The 20,491-nt window shown below is 44.6% G+C and overlaps 1 protein-coding gene across 1 annotated transcript in view; it reads left to right on the plus strand.

The window, feature by feature from the left end:
• Positions 1–20,491, plus strand: part of LOC311355487 (A-type potassium channel modulatory protein DPP6-like) — a gene marked incomplete at its 5' end in the record, with an annotated part of 125,358 nt that overhangs the window by 85,555 nt on the left and 19,312 nt on the right. Inside the window, 5 exons of the mRNA XM_084475241.1 lie at positions 1,822–1,920; positions 15,886–15,980; positions 16,563–16,637; positions 18,800–18,852; positions 19,989–20,070. Of these exons, the coding sequence (XP_084331367.1) occupies positions 1,822–1,920; positions 15,886–15,980; positions 16,563–16,637; positions 18,800–18,852; positions 19,989–20,070 (404 nt within the window). The remainder of the gene's footprint in view (positions 1–1,821; positions 1,921–15,885; positions 15,981–16,562; positions 16,638–18,799; positions 18,853–19,988; positions 20,071–20,491) is intronic.

Genomic DNA, 20,491 nt, shown 5'->3' on the forward strand with positions numbered 1-20,491 from the left:
GGTTGTCGACAATAAAACACCATAGGTCCAATTTGCAGTTCCATTCAGATGGTATATATAATTAGCATTAGCATTTAATAGCGACATATAATCTGAACGCCAATAAAGTGACGGCCGAAATCCCTGTTGTAAACCTGCTGTTTATGAACGTTGTAATTTTTATTTTAGTTTCTTTACCGCTGGTAAAAGGGGACTACATTTTTCATAGTTTAAATTTGATCCACCTGAATCTCAGAGATTAGATACATTATGGATTTGCATGAGGATAATGCTGTGCGTCTGTTCAGAAGCTGGATCTACTGTTTGGTAAATATTCAGTCTGTCTGTCCAGTTGTTGTTCTGAAATGTCATGCAGCAGTTTGCAGAGCTGCTCTAATATTGATTGAATGCTTAAGTGTTCTCAGTCTCAACGGTGAGTTGCTTTGGATAAAAGCGTCTGCCAAATATTTATGCCTGAATATTACCGCACAGCTCCGGGAATTGAAGAGGAAAGTATATTTCAATGGTAAGCGGTCAAGGGCCGTCGCTTCTCACATGGTTTTAAAGTTTCTAATTATCGTTTACCTTTCGTCTTGTTCCTGTAATTGATTCTAATCTTCCCATTAACGTGTTTGGGGGTCGCCATCTCATCTCCCACATGAGACAGAGAATTAAAAAAGATATCTTTCAAAGAAGGCTCCCCTCCATCTGTCTTTTCCTTCCTCCCTCGCTCCCTTTTCAAAGCGATTTCTGGAGATCTTTTGGTGACCTGAGACGTGGAGATAAAAATGTATCTTTTAGTCTGAAGTAGTTAATATGCCGGGTCCTCGGGACATGTCCTCCAGCTAGAGTTAACCGAGGCTGCTCAAGACCCTTTCATATCCTGTTCCTTTGCGATAATGTGGACACTTGAAGGGAAGCAGTGTCAAGGGAGGCAGAAAATCTGGGTGGTTAAAAGTGGTCAAAAGACGTTTGCTTATATTCCTTTCTTTCTTTATTTAACAGTCAGTTTCACTCTGTGTACAGAGTGATTATTGTTATTATGATTTGTGACTATTAAGTCAAAATGATACATGTTTATGATCTGTTTCTGTATTTTACTATATATATATATATATATATATATATATATATATATATATATATATATATATATATTCCTTATTCATTTATCTGCTATCGGCATTTGTTTGCTCCCCTCACTTTGTTTTGTTCATATTGTGTTTTTATTGAGTCTCATGGTTCTTGTGTATTCTGATGTGCTCTTTAGCAAAGGTCAGTAGTCCAACCAATGTGCTGGAACCAAGAGACTCAAGCCGTTTCTCAATTCGCGTTCTCGTGTGTTCTCGTGTACTTGCGTTCTCGATAAACGTCATCAGTGGTAGCCCAAGCACTGTTCCAATTCCAAGTACGCGAGTATGCGAGTACTGTCGTAAAACCCGTGTGTGTTCTCGATGCGTTCTCGATGAGGCCGTTCTACCGAGGATGCATCGGAGGTGACTCGTGTGGACTTGGGACCGTTAAATATCCCTATCGACTTGCCAAGTACGTACTTCCAAGTCCGCGAGAATGTAGTCCGTGTACTTGGTATTGAGAAACGGCTTCAATCAATACAGAATAAAATCTAAAGAAAGTGGGCAGAGAAAAAGCTGCTTATAGCGTCTTATCATAAAGAATATAAACACGGCCAGACACAAGGACACACAAAATCTAGAAATACAAACATAAATCAGCAAAAACTGCTGATTGCAGCTTAAACTTTGAGTCTGAGGCTGTTTGATCTTTTTAAATATACTGCTTATGAATTCATCTGATTCTGTGTGTTTTGTCTCCACGCTGCAGGGGAGGACGACAGCCTGGCCCTCAAGGCCAAGCTCACAGTGGCAGACATCTTTAAGAAGGACTTCAAGGTGTACGAGCCCAATGCCAAGTGGATCAGCAGTAAGTTCAAACCCCCGGCAATCTTCATTCCTTCCCTAACAACCTTTCATTTTCGTCAGATGACATACGATATGACCTTGAAAGGAAACAAGACACAACATCAACACAAAGCAAACACAAAACCCAAGACAGCAGCAACCACAACAACAACAAAAACAACAACAACAGAAACACATTCAGATTCCTCCTCCCCCGCCCCCACCCACAAATTGTACTTATTCAATATGAAAGAAGTTGTTTCAAGCTATCTACAGCTCCTCAGAATATGGTGATATTACTTGATTACTTGTCGATTGTCAAAAGCCACTGTCATGCACTCTCCCTCGTGCCCCCTCTCGCTCGTGCACCCTTTCTCGTACACTCTATAGTGACCTCTCTCTCATGCGCTCTCTCTCGTGCACAGTCTCTGGCATTCTCTCTCGTGCCCGTGGTGTCTGTTAATCGTGGGAGTGTGGGCGTAGCTCAGCAGCTGTTGAGTGCGGCGCTCCAGAAATACCGCGTTAATACGGGGTGGTCTCTCCGCACAGCAGCCAATTAGCATCTCCCAGCCAGCGTTGGCTGTTCACACCCGCTGTGTTTGTTTAACCGCGTTTACAGTATCTGTTCTGATCTGTTTGTCTTTCCTTGCTCCTTTCCTTTTACTCAGTTTTTTCTGTTGGATCGCTTTGTTGGCATGCAGTTTTAGTTAGATTAATGAGTATGGTAGGAAGGTGTGTGTGTGTGTGTGTGTGTGTGTGTGTGTGTGACACGTGTGTTTGACACATATGTGTGTCTGCATGTGTGTCTATTTCTTGGTATGCATGCGTCTGTTTGTGTGTCCAGTGTGTGTGTGTGTGTGTGTGTGTGTGTGTGTGTGTGTGTGTCTTTGCTTCTGTCTGCACAAGTGCATTCGTGCCTATGTATTTTTGCCTGTGCATGTGTTTCATGTCTGCTTTTGGTCTGCATGTCCCAGTTTGCGAACCTGAAGCGTCCTGCGATCGGCTCGTCAGGCTGTCCAATTAGCCGTAACCGCGGTTACGGCTTCTCTCGAGATGGCTGGCAGAGAAGCTGCCGCCAGCACAATGGTTCACCAGCAAGGTTTCAAAGAGACAAAGATGCTGTGCGCACTTCAGAGGGGAGCCGGAGAGGGGATGGAGGAACATAATGCAGCCTTTACCGGGTGGAGATTTAAAAATAAACAAACTCGCACACTCACACATGTGTGCACTGGGATACACACAGTAAGGATGGAAGAGAGCTCATCCACAGACAGAAGGGAAACAGACGGATTCATGCAGATTCTGTCTACTCTCGTCCCGTCTTTCTCCTTGAATCAAGATAAGATGGCTCCTGGAGAATGCTCCTGCTTCTGAATATGAGATATCGCTCTTTGCTGCATGATTTAGAAAAGCTTACATGAGTTGTTGTGTGTGTCTCCACCTCACCAGTAAGATATAGTGATGAGACTGGAAGAAGATTTACTCTGGGTAATTCTAGGTTATCAGTCCACTCAAATCGGCAGTTATTTATAGGCCATGTTTAAAAAACAAGTTATGTTGGCCCACTGCTGTGCATTCAAATAACGAGTTTAAAATAAATTTAAACGCACAAAATGACCTATCATAAGCCTATCAATATCAGAATTCACCTCCCTTCAATGCAACACATACTCTTCATTTCTCTACAACAGTGGTTCTCAAACTTTTTATAGCGTTGAAAATATTTGTTTCTCCAACTACCACCATTATGACCGGTGATATACAATATAACAAATAGATTAGCAGAGGCCTGCCCTACTCAGCTACGCACAGTTCACGCAGGTGGCCCATTTATTCCTTAAGATAATATTATTTATTGTTCACTGTTGTGAGATATCCAAGGAGTTAGCACTAGGACTGAGACAAACTCACACAACACAACGGGCCGCACCTAACACACACACACACACACACACACACACACACACACACACACACACAGAACAAGTGACAACATTAACCATAACAACTGCATTTCATTCAAACACATACACACACAGACAGCAATCGACAACATTAGCAATAATAACTGTATTTCATTCAAACACACAGACACACAGACACACACAGCAAGTGACAACATTAGAAATAACGACTGTATTTCATTCAAACACACACACACACACACACACACACACACTCACACACACACACACACACACACACACACACACACACAGCAAGTGACAACATTAGAAATAACGACTGTATTTCATTCAAACACACACATACACAGAGCAAGTGACACCATTAGCAATAGCAACTGTATTTCATTCAAACACTCACACACACACACACACACACACACACACAGACACACACACACACACAGAACAAGTGACAACATTAACAATAACAACTGTATTTCATTCCAACACACACCCACACCCACACACACATAGCAAGTGAGCAAATTAAGAAGAACTGTATACCAACAACCTGCTTGAAAAATGTTAGGCTAATGTTAGGCTAAATACAAATTAAATAATAATAGCTTGGCCAGCATGTTGACACCTGAACTTCCATAATCCTAATGAGAAGGGTGCGCTGTCTGGGTCAATCAAGGTCAGCTTCAGTCTCAGGTGTGGCTCGGCATCAATCCTGCTTCTGTAGTCGTTTTTTTGATGGCAAGTGAAGAGAAGCCTTTCTCGCACAGATATGTGGTCCCAAAAGAAAGAAGAAAGCACACAGCCTCGTCCAAAAGCACAGGGTATTCGATGTGTTGCTGCTTCCAAAAGTCCAACAACTACCGCCTTCTGAAAGCGGACTTCGCCGCATGATAATTCTGTTAAACTCTCCTGCTCGATAACGGTCAAGTCCTTCAGCATATCAGAGGTTTCGATGCTGAACTTGTTTCCTGTTCAGTTGTTCAATTCGGCCTTCACCGCTAAATATTCGCAGAAGTGTTCATCAGCAACTTGGACTGCTTCAATCTGTCACATTTTCTTAGGAAAAATCAACCGGTTTGTCCTTCAGCACTGCGTGTTTGGTTGTAGGATGCTGTTTGAGATGGGAGGGTTTCATGGATCATTTCTTTCAACATCCCCACATACCAAACACTGCGGCCTGGGCTCTCCCTCTGCCCCGCTCCAGCCTAATCCAAATCTGACATGACTCAAGTCATGTTTCCTTACTGTTTTGCGCTGTTTGCTGCTAGCAGGTGCTGCTGAGACTTCGCTGGTGCTCCTGGAGCCGCCGCTACCAACTGTGCTCGGATCAATGCCGTCCACTTAATTTTTTCACAGGTTGAAATATATTCTCCTCCTGATCCTGATCCGCACTTATCTATCAAATATTTCAGTTTAGAGCCATATACATATATAACCCGACCACGAAACAGGCTGACATTGAAACAAAAATATTACAGGAATGGCGAAACGTATTTTGACTCCCATTGTAATGATCTCATGGTTAAGGTATTTTCATTTGTTGCGGTATCTTAATAGTATATAGTATATAATAGTATAGTATAGTTTTCAAATAAAAATCATTGAAATAGATTTCAGAGATTCCTCTACATACCACAAAATACACCACACGCTCACGCACACGCGCACCACAGTTTGAGAACTAATGACCTAAAAGACATTCTGTCCCAGAAGTAACCATTAGCCTCACACACTCCAGTCATCCCAACAAAATCCCAGCAATCCCGACAGACAATCTCAGGGTTAATCTGTTGATTCTGAAACCCTGCCCTTTTTTGCACATAGTGCCGTATCCAGGGTAAGACAGACGCCATCCTCCAGTCTATCCCCCAGACACCAGCCTCACCTCAGCCACTGCGGTTTCCCTGAACCTCGGGTCCCATATGTACATCAGGAAGTAACCACATCCCATGTGACCAGTCTTTGTTCCCTTTGTTCCTGTTGAACACCGTGCCGTGAACCATTCCGTGGGTTATGACATTTTTCATGTTTTCATGACATTTTTCAGCTGTCTTTTTCTAACGCCCGAAACAGACGTTGCTCAGTGTTCACATCTGGATGCTAGCACACAACATCTGCTCCACGCCGTGGAACGTCAGGGGGGCCCTCGCTGCGGCCCCCAGAGCAGAACATGGGGAGCCTGCTCTCGTCAGACGGCCTTCATGATCTGGTACAGTCTTTATTGGACTTCATTCAACAGGAAACAAGACACAGACACTGTCATCACAACCCGTAACTCTGGAACCCAAAAATAAATAAAAAACAGCAACAAACACAAGTTATTATGAGTCTGTATGGCTACGGACTGTATTTCTGTCCGTAGGTCTTCAAAGTACAAAGATACACAAAGGTATACATTTGTGTATTTGTATAAAGAGAAGATAGACAGGTTCTATAAAGGAGTAGAGGATGCTATAGTTTATCTACACAAAGTCATAACCAGTGTTGGGAACTTTTAAAAAGTAGTGTTTGCTCGTTACTCGTTACTAATCCCTTTACTTAGTTACCCTCTATGGAAAGTAACTTGTTACCGTTACTCGTTACTCTTACATTACTTTTATGTTGCTTATTTTCAATCAGTTCGAAATAATGTGAATACCTCCATCCAGTGGCAGTTTTGGTCTGTTGACATCAGGGTGGGAATTTCACGACGGCCACGACGGCCATGGCCGTCGCTGCCCCGCACTTTGGCCTTGATGCCCTGTGAAAAAATGTTAAATTTAGGGCCAAGGTGGCCTTTGTGCCCCTGTCAAAGTTCCAGTGTAAACAACGCTAGTGACGCGTTGTGAGCTTTTATGGAATTACAGCCATCCTAGTGCGCGCAGTAGGCTAGTCCCGTGTCTGTGGATCAGAGCGATTGCTCTGCTGTGATTGTTCCAAAATAGAACTTGCGCAACTTCGTGAGCCGCGCAGGTGAAGTATCAACATCCAGTGTTTGTAATAACGCCGTTTAAAATAACGGCGTTAGTAATGCCGTTATTTTTTCAGTAACGGGGTAATCTAACTAATTACTTTTTCCGTCGTTACAACGCCATTACCGTTACTGTCATAAACTGCGTAATCCGAACGCACCCCTGGCTCCACACAAACTGATAGTGAGGAGACCGGGTGGTTTAACAAAGAGATAAGCGATTATTATTGGCTAAGGCAGAGTCATGTTTCATGGTAGCCAATCGGAGCCAGTGTTTTTACACACAAGCCAGGATACGCGTGCCACACGCACACACAAACACCTAACAGATTCGGTGAAGCAGTAGAAATAGCGAGTCCGGAGCAATCCGATGAAAAGTTGGCATTTTCAAGGTGGAGATATAAGCACTACTTCAAATTCATTGAGGTGAAAGGCAAGAACATGCATGTAAAGTGAACATTATGTCCAGTAGAAAAGACTTTGTTGACATCTGTTGTAAGCAACTCTAATTTAATGAAGCATCTCACAACGACACACGCATCTACAAAGCTACTTTTTTTTTACAGTAACGCAAATAATTACTTTCCCTGGTAACTAGTTACTTTTATTGTAGAGTAATTCAGTTACTAACTCTGTTTTTGGAACAAGTAGTGAGTAACTATTTATATTTATCTCTATCTATTTCTATCTATTTCTCTCTCTCTCTCTCTCTCTCTCTCTCTCTCTCTCTCTCTCCCATACTCACAGTCTCTCTAAATGCAATGTTTTACAATATGATATGTTTTTCAATGTTTTGAAATTAAAACATGTTTTAATACATAATTAATGTTTCTTGGTGAATGAGAATGTTAATGTATGTTAATGTTTCCCCTTCTCACACAACTTCTGTGCACGGCACCTCCTCACCAAGCAAGGGTGCCTGCAGCTGGAGGGGGCGCCAATATGCCAATTCCCTACCCAGTGATATGATAGATAATAGAAAACCGCTTTGTGGCATGGATGATTTTTTTTTGCTCGTGTGCTCGTGCCGCCCCCAATGTGACATAAAATAATGCCGCCCCGGGCTGCCCGCTTCGCCCGTGCCTAAAACCGCCACTGCCTCCATCCCTCAAAAGTTACCGTTGGTTGCTCCGCCACGCTTGCCATGATGACTGACTGCTCTCTGCATGCTATTGTTAGTACCAGCCTCAGTGTGGAATGAGCACCCGCGACTATTGCGCAAGCGCGCAGCTGAGGCAGTGTCGCTGTCAAAACTGTCCCTGGGAAAAGTAATGTTGTGCCCAACTGAAAAAGGAACTACGTTTCGTAACCATATTTTCAGTAGTAACGCGTTACACTACTTTTACCCGAAAAAAGTAGTTACGTTACTGTAACATTACTTTGCGTTACTTTGTAACGCGTTACACACAACACTGGTCATAACTGTAGAATCGACTGGACAGGCCCTTCAACGGTCTTGGAAAGTTCAGTAATTATAAACATTAAACAGTATAAGTTTGGAGGCTGCTTTGTGACGAAACAGCTCAAATCTACAAAAAAAGATGAGTAACTTTGGATAAAAGCATCTGTTGAATCATGGCTAGCCTTTTTCCTACATGTCCAGTTAGCTTAGCATTATACCGTTGTACTTCAAAAGGAACCATCTGGACAGATCTCGGCTTTAGCATCACATGGCTGGTGATGGAGGCACATTTAAACGTTTGATCAGTGGCTTCAAGAGGAAATGGTGAACCAGCAGGGGGTAGGGTTTTAAAATCATGGAGCAGAACATTATGAGATAAAGTCATCACAACCCGAACTTCTCTGCCTTAGCATCTGTGTGGCTGGTGAGGAAGATGGGGGTTTGGGGAAATCGAAAAAACTGAGGAATGGCTGAGAAGATGGGTGAATGATGGGTGGATGGATACAGAGATGATAGATAGACAGCGTGATGAGTGATAGAGGGAGGATCGCTAGATGGATATGTAGCTGGTGGGTGATTGAAGATGAAGAATTGCAATTACAAGTTCCATCATCTTTTAACTTGGGTTAGTTATTAACTGAACCGGATGGGTTGAGTCATGTGCGCTTAGCTTAACAACTCTGGCATTCGGGAAAACATGTTTTCTTTCCTGGAAAGGGCTTGAGATTTAATGGTTGTTTTGTTGTTGTTGTTGTTAATAATTGGTTTTGTTTTCCAAGGTCTGTTTTTTTATGGTGGGTAGAGCCATTTCATCGGAAATCCTCCTGCGCGGCCCAAATGGATCTCGTCCAATCATAACCGCTCTGATGTTTCAGGGTAGCCGGCTAGCTTAATGAAAAACCTTCTATAGGGTCTCGCCGTCCGTAAGCGCTCCGCCCGCGCCTGCCTTCCTCCGTGCTTCATCACCTTTTGAAGCCGAGTGATGTGTCCAATTTGACTCCCGTATGCTCCCTCGTGCTCCTGCTAAACGGCTCATCAGCATTCCGCGCAGGTTCCCGTCACCGCCGCGGCGCTAGCTCTCACCACTGACGATAATTGCACAGTTGGTAGACCCCGCTGATTTCACACATATGCCACATTATTTATTTTCTTTATTTCTTTTCTTTTATGCTCAAGCCACTTCTACTTGTCATCCTTCTCTCTCTCTCTACTGTTTTCTCTCTTTGTCACTCACTCACTCACTAACTCTCTCTCTCTCTCACTCTCTCTCTCACTCTCTCGCTCTCTCTCTCTCTCTCTCTCTCTCTCTCTCTCTCTCTCTCTGTGTCACTCACTCACTAACTCTCTCTCTCTCTCTCTCTCTCTCTCTCTCTCTCTCTCTCTCTCTCTGTGTCACTCACTCACTAACTCTCTCTCTCTCTCTCTCTCTCTCTCTCTCTCTCTTGCTCTCTCTCTCTGTGTCACTCACTCACTAACTCTCTCTCCCACTCTCTCTCTTGCTCTCTCTCTCTTTCTCTCTCTCTTTCTCTCACTCTCTTCCCTGTCTGTGAAGGAAGCGTCCCCTCCCTTCCGGGGGCCCGGGGCCACATGCCGTAGCCTCAAGGTCTGTTGTTTCTTAATGGCCGACTTGGTTCTGCTTGTATACTGGTCTCATTTCTGACCACCACGTTTTAAACAATAAACCCGGAGAGATGGAGCTTTTTGCTTATTGGAAACTCGGTAAATACATGCACAGTCATCATGCACGCCAGAATAGTAATGGATTTGGATTATTTATTATCTACAATGTCCCAGTTTCTGAACGCACCAACCTTTTTCAAACGATGAGTTCATTCTCTCACCCATTGACTCTAACACCCATCCACACTCCCAAATGAAAGGGATTGAAGCGTGTGTGTGTGTGTGTGTGTGTGTGTGTGTGTGTGTGTGTGTGTGTGTGTGTGTGTGTGGGCGCATGTCAGTATGCAGTGTCACACACACACACACACACACACACACACACACAGAGCTGTCTTTTCAGTGAGCATGTGCTTCCAGGATAGCCTGGTGAGGCAGCCTGATGGCTGGGATCACATTCTGTTTCTCTCTGCGTGTCGGTCTGGCCTCGATCCCGTCTCAAGCCTTATCCAAAAATATAAAAACGCTCGGTCCAATCGGCTCTCAGGGGAGGCCGTTTCAGCTCACGACCAACAACCAGTGACCAATTCAATAAACAATGGTGGCGTTCCTGGCAAGGGGGTAGCAATCGAAACTGGTTCTCTCTGAAATAGACTGAATAACGATGTGAGAAGATAGAACAGCAACCTGCATGGAAGGCTTTTCTCAGATTAAAGTACGTTTTTGTTTGACTTCCAACTGGATTTGGCACGAGCAAACCAGAGCAAAGTGCGTCGCTCTAATTGGCTTTGAGCATCGTAAGGTTGCGCCCACATTTGGAAATCCGTTGGAAATCATCTCAGCCATAGCCAGGCTGACACAAAGGTGAATATCCGGATCAGGATGGTCTCCCAGGGCAACCACCAGGGTGTGTCGAAGGCCAATTATGAACGTCAACACACGTATGGCTCTCCACAGGCCATCACCTCCTCAGCACACGGGATGGTGCTGATCTACACTGGCAGAGCAAGAGGTTTTAGTGTCATAACATTAGAGCTGTCCCAAACAATTATTTTTCAAACGATTAATCTAGCGATTATTTTTTCGATTAGTCGACTAATCTGTCAATTATTTTTTTATTAATTAATCTAATGATTCTTTTTTCAGTTACCGATTATTTCACATTACTTGATCAATATAACTTTTCACACAATAAGGATATCAAAACATTTCTTGTTAACATATCAATATTTATTAAACATTTCTTTAACATTGGCACTTTTTTGTGTAATTAAATTGTGCAAACATGGCAATTAAATTGTGCAAACTGCAAAATAATGCATTCTGATGTCAGATGCAGCATCTAACAAAATAACAAAATAAATAATAAGAAGTCCCCCAGGAGGAATATACCAAAAATGAAAACACTACTCCTGTGTGTGTGTGTGTGTGTGTGTGTGTGTGTGTGTGTGTGTGTGTGTGTGTGTGTGTGTGATTCTATGATTGTAGGTGTAGCCTTCTGGGCTTGTGCTTGCGCACGCGCACGGGACAAGACGGCGTAGCCTACAATCATAGAACATGGCAGAAGTTCTCTTTTCATCTGAGTATAAAAGACGTCTCTATTGAACGGAGAAAATAACTAGACAATAGTAGTTGCTGACTTATTTTCTTAACTATATACAGTCCTATTAGTTTGTCCCTCTCCTGTCTTAGTCACATCTTCATGGTTCATCAGTATCCTGATGTACCATGAATTTGTACAGATTGCGCATTCCCACGCTGAAATTGTAGAGGTACGTTTAAGCCAGCGGTCCATTTTTGCATTAGTCTACTGAAAGCTCATAGTGATGGAAATAATTGCCAAGAACAGCACATGGGTCGTGTACAACTTTTGAGAGGGAGAGAACGAGAAGGAGCAAGCACAAAGGGGTTCTGTGTGCCTGCGTGCGTGTGTGTGTGTGTGTGTGTGTGTCAAAGATTGTACGAAGGACAGATGCGCCACTGAAATCGGAAGATGGTTCGTCAAGTGAAGTCAATAGACCCGAATTCACACCGTCGTGTTCTTATAAATTTATCAGACAACAAAGTGACATTTGTGCGGAATTGTCCCGCATTATGCTGGCCTGGGTTGCGGGATTTGAAAAAAATTTGCGCAATACCCACAATCCCTCGCTGAAATTTAAGCCCTGAGTATAACGTAACGTTTACTCAGAGAGTCTGATCTTTGGTTTACCACTGCAACTGCTTGATAAATGAACATTCCAGGGAGGGGAAGGGGGGAAATCAACAGAACTTACGGTGTTTTGCTGCCATCCTGGGAGAGAGAAAAAAAACGGGGACGACACGTCGACGCAAATTATTCATGTAGACTAATTTATGACGTTGATTACGTCGACGAGTCGTCCCAGCTCTACATAACATGCAACCTTTTCTATGTTTATTTTTAAAAAGGCTTTCAAATCACGCTCCCTTGGGTCGCTGAGTCATGATCAGGATAAACGTGTTGTCCAGTTGTAACTGTGAACAGCTTCTAGTATTCAGCATCAACATGTGCCTTGCTTATGGTCGAAATGCCAGCCATCGACCCAGGCTCATTGCACTGAAAAGCCTCTGGTTTAACCAGCTGGTGGATGGGATCGCTTATTGATCCGTGGATGATCGATGGATGAATGAAGGCGACAGATGGATGAACCATTCAGACGGTTCAGATGATTTCACTTGGTTATTAATGAAACAGCCAGGATCCCTCGATATACCCAGAATAACGAGGGCTTCTTTTGAAAAGAGGATCCTCCGAGGCCCTCGTGTGTGTGTGTGTGTGTGTGTGTGTGTGTGTGTGTGTGTCTGTGTGTGTGCGTGCGTGTGAAGCGAGGCCGTGACTGTTCCGTTCTCTGATGTGCGCTGAACACGCAGTACCCATGTAATAGACCCACAATCCTTTGAATCCTCTTCTAGCGTCTTATCGCTGCCAACACAAAAGCTTCCCGGCTCTTTGTTGCGTCAGCGAGGGCCGGGCGCCCAGCAGGCTGCGCAAATCTGCTGCTGCACACACAAAAAAATAAAAGAAACACCTCACAAACACCACGAGAACGTGTATCTATTGAGTCCATTATTCTGGCTCACAGCGGCGCCCGTGTCGGCACTCAGCACTCAGACCACCCCCCCCCCCCCCCCTTCCCCGCTGCAAGCCGCTGGCTGTGCCCGGGGTCGAAGGTTAACAAAACAGGAACAGAGCATAAGCCCTGACCACCGTGTCACCGTGGAGCCGCAGGCGCGTGGCATCCCCGGGTCGGCCCGCTGGCGATGTAACCCGCCTGGTTGATTACCATCGATCTCTGGCTGGGTGGTGTGACGGGGGGCCGGGAGCCGGGGGCCGGGGGGCCTGGGGCGGGGGGGAGGAGGGTCACCTGTGTCGGCTGACCCCCCCGCTCTTTTCCTTCAGTCTTTCTTTGCTTGTTCTCGGTCCAATCTCTGCTTGTGCACTATTTTAACTTTCAAGTGTGCCATTGTTGATTTCTTTCATTTGTTCACTTGTTCATTTATTAACTTAAATTCGCTCACTCGCTCTTGAACCCATTCACGTGATCACGCGTTCACTCTTTCACTCATTTAAACATTTGCTTGTCCACGTCCCCTTTGGTTCAGTCATGCACTTCTTTCAGACGGGTTGAGTTTCTCTGGACCATCAAACCATTCGATTGCAGATTTAAATAAAAAATATTTATATGAAGAAATGATCAAATAGGAAAAATAAAAAGAAGCCCTGGAACCCGCTACTGATTATCAAGATGGAGGATTTCTTTCTTCTTCTTCGTTTTACAATTAGGATCCTGATACATATTTAATGAAGGTCTATTCATTTGATGACTGGACAGAGCCCAAGGAGCGGAGATTTACGGCGCTAGGACGCAGGAGGCTAGCCGCTGACACGCACCATAACTCAACCCTAGCTCCTGGCCTCTTCCTCCACGCCCAGCCAAATGACCCGTAAAACACACACACACACACACACACACACACACACACATACACACACACACACACAAAGGCTCAAGCACACACACAAACAGACGCACATCATTCAATGCACAAAAGGGGGGATGATATTGTCATGGTTGGGCTGTTTGACTCCTGGTTTCCAAGTCTCTAACACGCTGTAAGTCCCTTTGGATAAAGGGGACTAAATAGGACTAGGTTGTAATTGGTCAAACAGGGCTGGGGGAAAATCTCCACAAGAACATTGAGTAATAATCCCTCTACATGCCCAGGGTCTTCATCCCTGAACTGTTCAACTACGTCGCTCCCCACCGAAAAGATGAGTCAGTTGGAACGCAGCCGCAGGACAAAAGAAAACTCAAGGCAGTTGGAACAATGGCAAGGTGCCATTGGCAGGGTCAACCGGCATTGACTGGAATAATCATTCTTTAAAGCAGTGCTTACCGGTGTAGGTACTCGAGGTGTTTAATTAACTTGTCAGCGTACATCGGGAAAATGGCTCGTTTGGAACGTCGTTTTAAAACCCATGGCACCGCCAAGCATATGGCTGCCTGCCGCCAGACTATAACAGTTTAAACGGCATAATGCGTCACTTTCAGCACCGTGGGAAGTGTCGTTTATAATAAGTTAGACGGGTCAACTCTGGTGGGTTAAAGCCTGGAAGGTGCAAATATCTGCCTTCTAATTGGCTGGTGAACACACACAGATACAGATTCACCATTTACTGCAGTTTTGCAAGTTGACAGCATTGTTTCTAGTTTTGAGTAACATGACAATATGAACCAACTGTACGTGAGGTTCAGGTCAGCCGTTATAATTGTCTCTTTGTTTGGCTCGCTTCCAGAGCGAATGTATGGAAAATTAAAGATAAATCCACTTTTAAAAGCTAATTTTTACAAGCTCTCTCTCGCTCTCTCTCTGGGTGTGTAGCGGCAGCAGATTTGCCCGGGGCTGGAGGTTAATAATTAATAAAAGAGATCACAGTTGAAAACAACGAGAGAGATTGAGACACATAGATGTCGATGCAAGGCGATCAGGCAGTGCCCTACACAGACATAATGAGTGTGTAACAGTTGTATTGTTGTACTAAAAATACAACAATAAAACAATTAAAAAAAAAAAAAAGACAGTTCATGTCTTTTTGGGTCCAGAGGGGCAATTTAGCCAATGAGGGTAAAGGGGGGAGGGAGGGAGATATGAATGGAGAGAGGGATTGATGGGTGGAGAGAGAGATGGAGGAATGGATGGGTTAGTGGATTGAAAGGTGGGTTCGTGGATTGAGGGAGGGAGGAAGGGATGGATGGATGGATGGGCCAATGGACAGACACACACACACACACACACACACACACACCAACACACACCAGAGGTCACCTCCAAAAAAGGTGCAAGGAAGAAGAACAGATGAATGGATGAACTAACCATCAAAAGTTAGAAGGACTGGAATATGTCTTTATCTGCACTTTATCTTGGTTCTTCAATGACAGTGTGTCCCAAAGACTACACCCCCTCCTCTCTCCCCCTCCCTCCTCCATCCTTATCCCTATGATTTATTCATGTATTTACAACAGACAGACTCGTTCATCCTGACAAAGGTCTGAGTCTCTGGGCACGTGGGGTAGCTGGGGACTCAGAGATTCAGCCTAATAGACAATTAGATATGCTGGAGGATCCAGAGACACGCCCGGCCTCCCAATCTCCCGCTGCTAATTACCTCGTCGCACCGCGCACGTCGGAGCGCATCCATCCTTCAGCACCGCACCCGGCCATGATGTTGATGGGTGGAGGGGGCGTGGGGGGTGAGAGAGGCGTGCGCGGAGTGAAGGTGAACGAGGGACGCCGGTGTTTTTTAAAGGATCCTTCCGAACTTGTTATGTTTTATCCTTTATTATTCTTTGTTTGTTTTGATTTTTTCGTTTGTTGTTGTCCGACAAACAACCTTCAACCCCAGCGGAACACAGAAATGTGCTCTCTTGCTTTTTAAATGAAGAACAGTGACTTTGCGTCACATTTATGCATTAATATTCATGCATACGCTTCCTTCATGCTTGTTCTAATTGCTTTCCCTCTTGTCTCTCTCTCTCTCTCTCTCTCTCTCTCTCTCTCTCTCTGCAGGCAATGAACTCCTGTATCGAACCCGAGAGGGCGACGTTGTCAAGTTCAACGTGGACACCCAAGAGAGGGTCGTCCTGGTCCACAACAAGAAGTTTGTAAGTTTAACAAAACATCCATCTCTCTCTCTCTTTTGTTTCCCACTGACCCCTGGCGCTTTCCTCATTGACTTCCTGTAATCCCCAGACTGTAAAACAGAGCGCGCGTAGCCGTGAATTAAATTAAAGGCTTTCTCGGGGCGTCAGCACTTCTCCGTCCCTCGGAGTCGCTTCGCGTTAGGAACCAAACCACACGTGATCCATCATCACCGAGTGCCTTTCCCCCTCTGCCGTTGCATAATGGGGGATCTGGAGGGGAAGGGTTTGGAGGGGGGGGGGGGGGTGAACACATCCATATTTACAGTAGATGTATATTAATACAATTCTGATTATATTTTGTGTCAGACTCGGGAGGACCACGATACACAACATTACTTTCATCATCATCGCCGAGGGTTACGCCTGCCGCTTTCTGATTAATTCTCTGTTCGCCGCCGCGGTGCGACTCCTCGCCATCCGTCAAACGCACGTCATTTAGCGCGAGATGCAGCGGCAGCCGCGCTAATGGAAAGAAGTTCGGAAGTAATGAGTAAATAAGCTCCATGCACGGTTAAATGGTTGTGTGTGTTTGTGTCCTGGCAGGAGATGTACAAGGCGAGCCGCTATGAGGTGTCCCCCGACATGAAGCATGTGCTGCTGGCCTACAACGTAGCCCCGGTAAGACCCCGAGCCGCTGGAGGTGGTGGTGGTGATGGGAGGTGGTGGTGGAGGAGGTGGCGGTGGTGGTGGTGGAGATGGTGGTGGTGATGGGAGGTGGTGGTGGTGGTGGTGGTGGAGGAGGAGGAGTTGGTGAAGGAGATGGTGGTGGTGGAGGTGGTGGTGGAGACACACATGCATTCAAACACACACGTACGTGTGCCTGTGTGTTGGGAAGGAGGGATGTTGACTGATGTAATCATCTACCCACAACAAGTAGAGTACAATGTGTCAACAAACAAACACTAGCAATAGGTGACACAGAAGACTATTTATTTGTGTATGTGTATTTGTTTTGTGTGTGTGTGTGTGTGTGTGTGTGTGTGTGTGTTTGTGTGTGTGTGTGTGTATATATATATATTGGTGCTGTTATTTCTCCACCATTCCTCATCTCCGTTCCTAATCTGTGTACACATACATGCTCTGCACGCACAAACACACACGCACGCACACACTCACATCGTACACACGCACACACACACACACACACACACACGTCTGAAACAATTAGCTTCCACGGTATTATTCATACCTGAACTGCACTATTATATATTTATGTTTAATTTTTATATATGATGTCATATATTATTCATTATTTATGCATGAACATGAACATGGACTTAGCTTTAGCATAATAGCTTCAGGGAGGGGAAGGATTTCCCTTCTCTAAATGGCGGTACACATTGGTGGCGAGCAGGTCCCAGAGGGGTTATAACAAAACATTAGCTCGAGGCAGTCCTGAGGATGTAAGGTTACACAGCTAGCATCATCAGCATTAAGCTAGCATCATTAGCATTCAGCTAGCATCATTTTAATTCAGCTAGCACCATTTGCATTCATCCGTGCTAGCAGTCATTAACATGAATGATAATTAAACATTAGCATCAGATAGCATCATAACCATTCAGCTTGCACCATTAGCATGCAGCCAAGCTAGCAGCAGGGGAAACGTATCCCAGCAGATAAAAAAACAACAATATCGTAGCAACACAAAGACAAGTGCAGAGAGGCAACACTAACGACAACACATCAGTGGCCCAAACTAACGATATATATATATAGACACTGCATTGGCATTTGGCTCGAACGTCAACGTTGAGGCCATAAAGACAACAGGCTTGTTAACAAATACTAGTAAATGGGGGAGCTGCATTCTTTCTGGATGTCATTTTTCCATCTCAATCAGGAGGGACTACTATTTAAAAGGAACCAGATTTATTGACACATTCGGCGATCCGACACCATCAAATTATTCTTCAAGGGGAAGATGGATCCATGAAGTATATGCCGGGATATGATTCCCCCCATGATGGTGTCTAGACGCTGGTGGTGGTGTGACTGTGGGTGGAGTGCCTCAGCCCTGGAGGATGTGAGGATCTCTTTCTCCGTAGACGGGTGGAGCTTAATCCCGGGGGTGGAGGGGATGGAGGAGGGATGAGTCTCAATGAGAACAGCGGACAAGCGACAAGCATGAATGAGAGATGTTGTTATACACTGATGAATTGTGCGTTGGCGCAAAAATGGCACTCCTGTTAATGCATGAGGTCCTGATGGCTAAGAGATGCAGGGGAGGGGCTTGCGATGACATTGTGGGAATGTAGAACCCAACATAGATTGATGGTGAGCAGAAGGGGAATGTCGTCTTCCCAATTTAACTTTTGCTTGAGCCCAACTGATTTCCATGAGTGTCTTTATTAAAGGGTGTCTTATCTACATTGGGAAAAAATATGTGGTTATATTAAATATATACACTATAATATTGAATAATATAATATTTAAAGTTATTGTGCTATTGTTCCAGAAGAAACGCAGCTCTCCTGTTTATGCTAAACGTTTTGGATTACAGGCCAGTCTTTGCCTATATCCAATATTTCAACGATGTTGGCTGTCTTAGCAACGGCTTGAAGCAGTCAATGGAGCCGTCTATGTGTATATTTTAAAGGTCTCCAAAATATTCTCAAGGTGCTAGCACTGGCACTATAAGCTTCCTGATCAAATATGTTTAACGGTAAATCAGTTTTCCTCTTGACAAAACAGCAAAATGAGCTAGGAGAACACTGTGACTTTTGAATTACAATTATGAATGAATGAATGTATGAATATGTGAATCCTCTGTTCCCCAGGTCTACCAGTATTCCTACACAGCCTTTTACATCATTTGCAGTCTGGAGACTCCGTGAGTAGCCAATTAGCTTGATGGTGTATCGTATTGGATCTACCCACCCTGGTTTGCCCTGGTTTGCCCTGGTTTGCAACCATTTTTGCAGAAGAACATTCTGAGATATGAGGTATCATTAAACCCTGAACATCCCGGTGGAAAAACAAACCCAATACTCAAACCATCTGCAATGTAATGGTGTTGACCTCAAACTTATCTTCTAACTCTACACATATTATTTCAAACTTGTACCCAACCTTACATTACTTTAACTGTATAGCCTACTTGCATTGAACCAACCTTTCTCTAATGCCTAAACCTATTACTAATACATCAAGGGAAATATGTTATACATTAGTATATGCTACACGTGAACCTCCTAAGATGGTGCAATTTGATTGGTTCGCTATCTTGGGATATTGGGCAATATCCCATGATTGAGATCTCAAACTCGGGATATTGCTTGACAGCCGTCTCGTCACACTAATAAAAACAAACAAACCGCTAATAATAACAAATAAATCCCGGCGAAAAGTGTTATCTTGTTTATTTTTGGAGTGTTCATGTGTAGTATATACTAAAACAATGATTCACCTCAGGCTCCGTGAATAGTGGGGAATAGCCCCCTTGACCTTCGGTCTCGGGGGCTATTCCCCACTATTTACGGAGCCTTCGGCGAATAATTGTTAATTATTAGATATTCCATGAAACCCTTGGACCACCACACTAAGTTCCGTTCAGTGGTCCAGCTCTATAGGTGTGCTGCCACCTGGTGGCGACTAGCAGACCAGCATCCCTCCAGTGGTGATGACCTCATTAATTCAACAGCTCCACACAGGCATTGGAGGGCCTGTGGCGGGTCTTAAGGCCCCCTTGTTCTACATAGCACTTCCTATACAGGGACAAGAGGCTCCGGGGCAGAGAGAAACTATGGGACGGGTGTGTGTGTGTGTGTGTGTGTGTGTGTGTTTGTGTGTGTGTGTGTGTGTGCGTGCGCGCGCGCGTGCGTGCGTGCGTGCGTGTGTGTATGTGTGTATAATAACATGTGTGTATTTTCTAGGGGTATTGTATGTGTTATCAGCATTGTGACTTCTGTATGTGTGTGTGTTTTGGTGTGTGTGTGTGTGTGTGTGTGTGTGTGTCTCTCTCTTCAGGGAGACATGGAACCTCAACCCCCCAGAAGTGAGGAACGCCCAGCTGCAGTACGCCGGCTGGGGACCGCACGGCCAGCAGCTGGTGAGAACTACAACTCCCGTCATCCACCAGTTGAGACCCTCCATTTACACCTGCGTAATTCACTACCACAGTTGAAGTCTGTTTTATATTAAATATCAGTCATATGATTAAGACATCATCCATGGCAACATACGTCATTAAGAAGCATGTAGGGGTTAGAGCCAGCTTTCTCAAGGATGTGGACATTGGGGTTTCGACCCTAGCGCCTTTCTTCTGGGAGCTAAACACTGTAGTTAAGGCATCCTAGCGTTGAGTTCTGTAGTGTTTCTTTTTCTCTTGATGATATCCATGGCAATGCATCAAATGTTTCAGAATTGCCTGGAATGCCTCAGGGTGAGATGAACCCCAATCCATAATCCCAACACGAGTTTAGAACAAGAGTTACGCGTCCTTCTAAATAATTCTGCAATCCCCAAAATCC

The sequence above is a fragment of the Micromesistius poutassou genome (assembly GCF_964030765.1).
Source record: "Micromesistius poutassou genome assembly, chromosome: 11".
Classification (NCBI taxonomy): Eukaryota; Metazoa; Chordata; class Actinopteri; order Gadiformes; family Gadidae; genus Micromesistius; species Micromesistius poutassou.